General features: G+C 41.0%; 1 protein-coding gene across 1 annotated transcript in view; it reads right to left on the bottom strand.

Moving 5' to 3' along the window:
- Positions 1-7,482, bottom strand: part of USP1 (ubiquitin specific peptidase 1) — an 11,435-nt gene that overhangs the window by 1,860 nt on the left and 2,093 nt on the right. Inside the window, exons 4-7 of the mRNA XM_014307816.2 lie at positions 6,952-7,112; positions 5,699-6,411; positions 4,461-4,631; positions 3,144-3,345 (exon numbers count right to left, since the gene is read on the bottom strand). Coding sequence (XP_014163291.1) covers positions 3,144-3,345; positions 4,461-4,631; positions 5,699-6,411; positions 6,952-7,112 — 1,247 coding nt within the window. The remainder of the gene's footprint in view (positions 1-3,143; positions 3,346-4,460; positions 4,632-5,698; positions 6,412-6,951; positions 7,113-7,482) is intronic.

Below are 7,482 nucleotides of genomic sequence, written 5' to 3'. Positions count from 1 at the left end.
CTGCTCCTATTTCTGCACATCTCCCCCTTCTCTCTCTCACCATCCTGTTCAAAAACAAACCAAAAACCTCTTCAACAGCCAAGGCTGAACCAAGCACGGTTGGGTTTGTTTTTTTCTCCTCCTGAAAGAGTCATTTACTAAATAAAGCATTACTTATTTTACTTTCAAGTAGCTTTAATACCACTCAGAGATGGTGACTAATTTTCCTCAGCTCCCCTCAGTGCACTATAGCTGTGCCAGTGGTGCTCACCTGGGATTCTTCACTAGCTGTCCTGTGGCATTCTAATTTTTCAAACAAATCTGTGGCTAATTTACTTTGGGAAAGCCTCTAGTATTCCATAAATATTCAGTATTTTGTTCACAGCACACAATTTACCAGGAGGGGGAAAAAATCCTTTCATTATAGGGATCTTCTACAGAGCTTGAAGAGAAAATCAGTGTTGGGATTTCACTGTGCATCAGCCTCCTTGAATGATTCTGCTCTTGGTGACTTGCACATTGCATCAGCCCAGATCAGTTAACCCCTTTATTTAACAATAGGCTGTGATGTCCTAATAAATTCCAGGGATGACTCAAAGTCTTACTCAACTGTGAGGGTGTTGCAGGGAAAAATACTGGGGAGTACAGACAAGCCCTGTAAAACTGAGGTTTCCAAGAGCTCACTGCTCTTATCATAGGAAAAAATAACTTAAATCCAAGGAAACTGCAGCCATGGCATAACTGCAGTTATGATTATTGTTTTCCCGGATTTAATTTTGGTTCTGCTTCACTCCTGTTCAGAGCCATGAACCCTGAGAGACACAGAAATAAACACAGTGACACACACAGATCCTCAGTCACTCCAGTGCAGTGAAACCTCACTTCAGACCTCTCTCACCACCACATTTCACTCCACCAAAAGGAACACAGAAGAGCACAGAATCAGAAATAATAAAACTTAAATCTTCTGAAAATCCCTATTAGCAGCAGGCAGAAATAGAGATATTCAGAAGAGAGTCAAGAAACACAGAACTGCTGGCGGATACCCTGGATTACAAATCCAGTTCCACTCAAGCACACTGGGACAATCATATTCACAGAAAACAGGAAAAAGCAGGCTCTACCTTTCTTCTCAATGAATCCAGCATCAGAAAGATTTGGAGAGGAGGAAATAAGAGAGGAAATCTTTTCCTATTAGCTTTTTGTTCTTCTTAATGATAAGAATCTGAAGACAGAAAAATTGCATGCCAAGTACTCTGCCTGCTCTGACTGATGCACTTCAAACACATCAAACCTGATTTCTGCACATCTTTTGAGACCATAAATTAGTGACATTCTACCCACTGCACTGAATTTCACAAGACAAAAAGCTGATTTTCTCACAGATTGTTAAATTTCTATAGTGGAAATGCTTAATTACATGTTACCAGTTAACAAATTCCTCCTAAACAGCTTCACAGCCTGCTCACACGTGGCCTGGCATTTTTCCCCACATACACACTTGCCAAAGAGAATGACTCCTCCCCAGGCAAGGAGATTTTCACACTGGCTGCTTTATTTAAAAAAAAAACACTTTGCAAAGCAGCATCTAGAAAAAATGAATAAAATCCTTATTAACTGCAAATATTTACAGTACCCTTCATTTCTCATTTATTTACAACTCAGTCACCAGAGAATTCAGTAGAGCACAACTGAGCAGACCAGATTCCCAAATTTTTGTGGGAGCTAAAAGTTATCTGAAGATTCTTATCTTAAATTTTTTTTGCTTAAAGCCAGTAAAGAGTTTGTTTTTTTAGCAGTGACAGGGTTTTGCCCAAGAGAAAACATCCAACCCAAATATCAAGAAACTCTTCTAAAGAGCTTCAGCTTCATTATAGTTTTTATGTCAGGTTTTCCACTCTGACTTCCTTAATTTCTGACTGGTAGCCCTTGGCAGAAAATTTATGGAAGGACTGAGAGGACACATGAGGAAAACCACAAGAGACTGGATTCACTCTGACCTGGAAATTGGTCTGAGTGTTTTGGAGCAAGGAGCTGAAGCTGGCCAGGACAGAAGAGGTGAGTGAGGCAGGAGAGGATTGGTTAACTGTAGGCCCTTCCTCATGGAAACAAGAAAATAGGAAATACAGGAGCAAATGGAGGATAATTTTCATGTTTTTCACTCAACTGTGACGATTTTTAAGTGTGCAGCTCTAAGTCAGTATATACAAATCCGTATTTAAGTAAATATTGTGGAGATCAATGAAAAGACCATTTTGTATGTTATGATTCTGGACATGTATGGAAAGACATTGCAGAGACAGAGGAAATTCCCTTTCTGCTTTGTCAGAAACCTGGATATTCCTGTACAGTGCTCTAGGGATGGATTTTTCTTTGTTTCCTCTCATCCCAAAGAAAATCCCTAAATTCTTAAGTATTAAAAAAAAGATAAAAAACACTCCCACAACTTCTTTCAAAACATAAGGATTGCTACAATTACAATGCCAAACTGATTGCTTTGTAATTTAATATCAATGATGCTGATACTGTTGTGTTTTTAAAGTAATTGTTCGTTTTGGTTTTTTTTTTAATATTAGCTCTTTAAAATATTTATCTGATTATTTTTTCCCCCAAAATTTTAGTGTTTACATTCAGGCAGAGACCAAAGTCTGCTTAAAGGAATTGGTCAATTTTGGGGTAACGAGTGTTGGCTCTTTAAAGTTTGTTAACTCCTGATTTTTTTTCCCCACTAACATTCATCTTTTTAGTACTCACATTCTGGCAGAGACAACATCAGACCCTAAAATGCAGATTTGTTCTCATTACTTGTTCTGGTAAAGCACTTAAAGCTGCCTCTGAACTCACAGTTTATTTACTTAAAACTTAATTATCCCCTTAAATAGAGGGATATTTAAAGTAAATAAAGTTTTAAGAAATATTACGTTGTTCTAAGAGTAGAGCTAATAATTTTTTGTTAAGGAGTCTCCTAAAAGTCAGTTTTTCTGGAAATAATTTCTGCCACTACCTGGAACAACACAAAGCCTTTATGGCATTGGGGGCTTCATCCCAGCAATTAACTCCAATCTGGGAATCTTTGGGAAACACTCCAATGCATTTCCAGCTCTTGGGGTAAGACTTTCCTTGCTGCAGGACCCTGTTTGGTAAGACAGGCAATGCATACTCACTCCAGGCCACTGGCAGCAAAGCACTTCAAGTGAATTGTGATCACTTCAGGCATTTTATCGAACAGGAGGCTGCGCTCCGCTTCCGTGTAGTGGTGGCAGTTCTCACAGAAATATTTGTCCTCTCCCACAATCCTCTCCACTGAGGCAAACTGGGAAATTGCCCATTTCAGAGTCTTCATTTCTGTTTTTGGCTCCGGAGAAACTAGAAAAGAAATTGCTGTATTCAGGGACATGCCAATATTTACATTTCCAACTCATCCCGCCAGAAGAGCAACAAAACAAAATATGCCAAGTTCAGACCACTCCAAACCTGCAACACTGCAAAGAACACTCAGTATGTGTGAAATATGTGATGTATTCCCATCTTTGGAGCATTTCAGGAAGGGATGAAAACATCCCTTAATGGATGTCATTACTCAAAATTAGGATTTTCCCAAAGCTCCTTTCAGATCACACAGTTTTGTTGCCATGTCTGGAAATGCAGAGCTTGTATGAGACCAGAATTTCACTTATTAAGGCAAACCCCCGAAATAACCAGAAAGTTCCCTCTCACTTCTTGCATTTTGCCTCCCCTGCCACCCTCACATTGCTGACAGGATCACCCGCTGTCGGCAGCACTTCACATACGAACATCACCCCACACATTTTCCTTTGAATCCTTCAGCAAAATGGGGAGCAAAAGCAGGAAAAGCTGCTCCAAATTAAATCAGTGGCAACTAAAATTAATTCCCTTAAAATTCTCAATTTCAAGATGTGTTTTTGGCACGCTTCCTTTTGAAAATAGCTAAAAAACTGCATATAGATCAATAAAATTTGTGAAAGAGACCACATGACTAACATTTACAAACATAATACAAATGGTATTAAAATACCAACAATCTGAAATACTAAGATTTTTTTTTTAGTAACTAAGGAAAAAACCTGGATTCTTGTTTCTTTTATTTCTAAGAAAAAATTTAAATGTTTCTTATAAAAAGAAGAAAAAGCAAAATTTCTTATCCAGGAAGAAAAAAGAAGACTCAAATCAAAGGAAAACCTGCTCATAAGGAGGAAAGCAGGTGCCTAAGTGACAGATTGTAGGCAGTCCAAGCCATGTGTTAAGATCTGGAACAATTTGAGTATTATCTGGATTTGCCAACATTATCACCACCATGTTTCCAAAGTCTAAAGTTAATCAGGACAGGAGATAAAAGTCTCTAATTTTACCCAGCACAAACAGGAGCCCTGCTCCTTCCTAACTGCAGCACTGTCCTTCCCCATGGCCGGCTGAGGCAGGAACACACCTCACAACCCTTTTTTTTTGAGCAAATTACTTACTTTCAGAACTCTCTTCACTTTTAGAAAGCTCATCTTCTTGCACTGGCACACTGATGTCCTGAAAGTCCTCCCTCCTTTCCGTGAAGCACTCGCACTCCAAGCACCTGGTCCTCAGCACTAACTGGCCCTGGAAGAGCTTCTCCACCAGCTCGAAGACAGCCAGCTCTGTACCTGCAGAGAGCACATGGGACATCATTCCAGAGACCCTTCAGACCCTGCTTATCCTCACAAAATCACTGTTACACCGTGGCCTTTAGGGAGCTCAGATAGGAATTCAAAAGCAAAGCAAATCACGAGCAGTTTTCATGGTATCAGCTGCTTGTAAGTAAATAAGGACCCTCTGTCTCTTGGGCCTCAAACTTTAATTTCTGTTCTAAATTGGGTTCTTGTTTTGTGCTTGAAGTGTGACAGTGTCACATTCTGGAATATTTGGATGCCATCAATGGACTGCTGAGCTCCTCAAGGAGCACCACACTGAGGGTTTGCCTTCTTTCTGTTCATTCTCAGTCCTCTCCTCCTTCCTAAATTTACTGGCCAGTTTTGGCCAAATCTGCAGAAGAAATGCAGAACTCAAAAGACTCTTCATTCCTTCAATTTTTTAATAAAAAACTGGTGGGTGGAAAGTTCCAGATTAGTAAGTACTGGATTTATACTGAGGGCCTTCCCTCAACATGTATCTTGTGTTTCATTGACATAAACAAAATCCAGACCTGCCAGCCAATTAGCATTTCTAATTGGTATCTATTAGATCTAAATAGATTAGATCTTTAATACATCCTGAGTCCTTCCTGGTTCTTGGGAAGGTTGGGAATATGGAAAGATAAAGGGAAAAAGTGGATACAGTGTGTAAAACCATAGCTAGTGGTGTTTGGTTCTGTTTGCTCCTGCCAGAAATATCCCTTTACATCTCAAATCCACTTGCTCTTTCTATGGATGACAAAAATTAGTGGTAAATACAAACCTGGTAATATTCAGCCTTTTTTATACATATTGTACAATGATTACAGAATGTTAAGAGAAATGCCTTGAGATCTAAGCTAAACAGGTCAAGTTCTAAGAGAAAAAAAATTACAAACACATATAAAAATAAATTCTCTTTCCTAAAAATCATCTTCAATTCCTGAAAAATCTAATTTTGTGTTTAGGGCTCTGCAGGCTGTGCAGTCTGAAGGCTGACTTCCCACGCATTGTACTTTCTTAATCCTACTAATTTTAAGCCCATCCACTTGTGCACCAACCTTCCTTTTTTGGTTCTTTTTCAGTTCCTTTTCCATGATGGCTTTCCACAGGAGATGCTGGTTCATGATATTCTTCTTTACTGTCACCATTTTCACACTTGACAGCCGACTCTTCAAACTCGCAGTCATATTCTTTCCCTGGCTCTTTGGATCCCAAGTTTGTAGTTAACTTTCCTAGACTGTAAAATTTGGACAGAATACTGGGCTGTTTGCAGGAAGATTTTAACCAGTTTAACCTAAGGCGCGACTTTTTCTGCGTGGGCTTGGCGCTCTCGCTCTCCCCGGAACACCTGGCAATGGCATCCATTTGGTTTTCCATCTTTTCTCCCGTGGCTTTCCTCTTGGACCTGGTTTGTCTTTGATTTTCTTCTGCTGCAATTTGCTCTTTTGATACTTTGGATTTTTTCTTGGCGTTGCCGCCCTCGGCGTCGCTTTTCCTTTTCCCATTTCCCTTGAGCAGCTTCTCCTTGGCCGCGTCTCCGCCGTGGCTGCCCGGGCTGGGATCCTCCTCCTCAGCAGGGCTCACAGACCCATTGCTCTCAGAGTTTTGGCTGGGTTTTTCCTCCAGTTTAGCTGCAGGCTCTTCCACAGGCAGTTTGTTCAGCTCTTCCTTCTTCAGCAGCTGGCAGGTTTCCTGGATGTTGCCCAGGATACACTGCAGCACCTCCTGGGCATCGTGCTGCAGGTACCCTTCGTACATGGGGTTCAGCTCTCTGTGCAAAGAAAGGAGCAAAAATGAGGGTTTGGTATCCTTTGCTAACTGGGGAATGTGATTTGAGACTGAAATCAGCGATTTAGAAGTCATGGAGGATCATGTGTCCTCTCTGTCAGAGCTGGGGGAAGGTTCTGCCTTAAGGATTTACACACACCCAGCAGTGGAGCTCCTCAGCTCCAAGGGGATCCTTCCCATCCCTGAAGTGTCCCAGGCCAGGCTGGACAGGGATTGGAGCACCCTGGGATTGTGGGAAGTGTCCCTGCCCATGGCTTTAAGGTCCCTTCCGACCCAAACCACTCTGTAATTTAATAACACTTCTGTACCTAAGCACTGTTTTAAACCCCTTGTGCATTACAGTCTTACAATTTATTTTCAAATTTCCAACGCCATGGTGCTAACAATAAGCACAAAAATCTTGCTGCCTGCAAGGCCACCCCAAATTTAAAGCCATCTACCTTGCACCAGCCTCTAAGGCTGGGCAATGTAATGGCCTGGAAATGTCAGGACAGAATTCTGTCAGCATTTGGGGGGTTTGTACCTGAGGGTGTTCAGCAGCCTCCGGGGCTGAGTGGCCAATTCATCCGTGTATTTCTCTGGGTTCAGGAGAAAACTGGCTTGAAGCTGCTCAACTGAAAGGATCAAGGAGTGCAAACTGCAGATGAGTTCATAACTTGCCAAGGGATCTTCTTTACAGCCTCCCTGCAATGACAATGGAAAGGGAATAAAAACACTTGCAACAGGTACATCAGTCACAAATTAACATTTTTCTCTCCTCTCCTCCCTTGGTTTTCTACATTTGGCTGAATTTTTTGTCTGCTATGGAAGGCAGGTGGGTTTCAGACAGTATTTTGGTTTTTTTCAAGTAGGAAACAAACATAAAGCCCAAACAGCCATTGGTTTAAAATCCCAAACCATCCTTGCCCAAACTTCAGCTCCAGGCACTGTTTCATAATTATCTATGTGCCAGAAGCATGGTCAGGTATCTTCCTCAAATTTCTTCTGTATAAAACTTGTGCTAAAGCTCAAAACAACTCAAATACATCTTCACCTGAAGTAACAGGGCAGAAAA

Source organism: Geospiza fortis, unplaced genomic scaffold (genome assembly GCF_000277835.1).
Source record: "Geospiza fortis unplaced genomic scaffold, GeoFor_1.0 scaffold396, whole genome shotgun sequence".
NCBI lineage: Eukaryota > Metazoa > Chordata > Aves > Passeriformes > Thraupidae > Geospiza > Geospiza fortis.
Note: the sequence above shows the minus strand (reverse complement) of the source record. Positions and strands in the feature narration are given on the sequence as shown.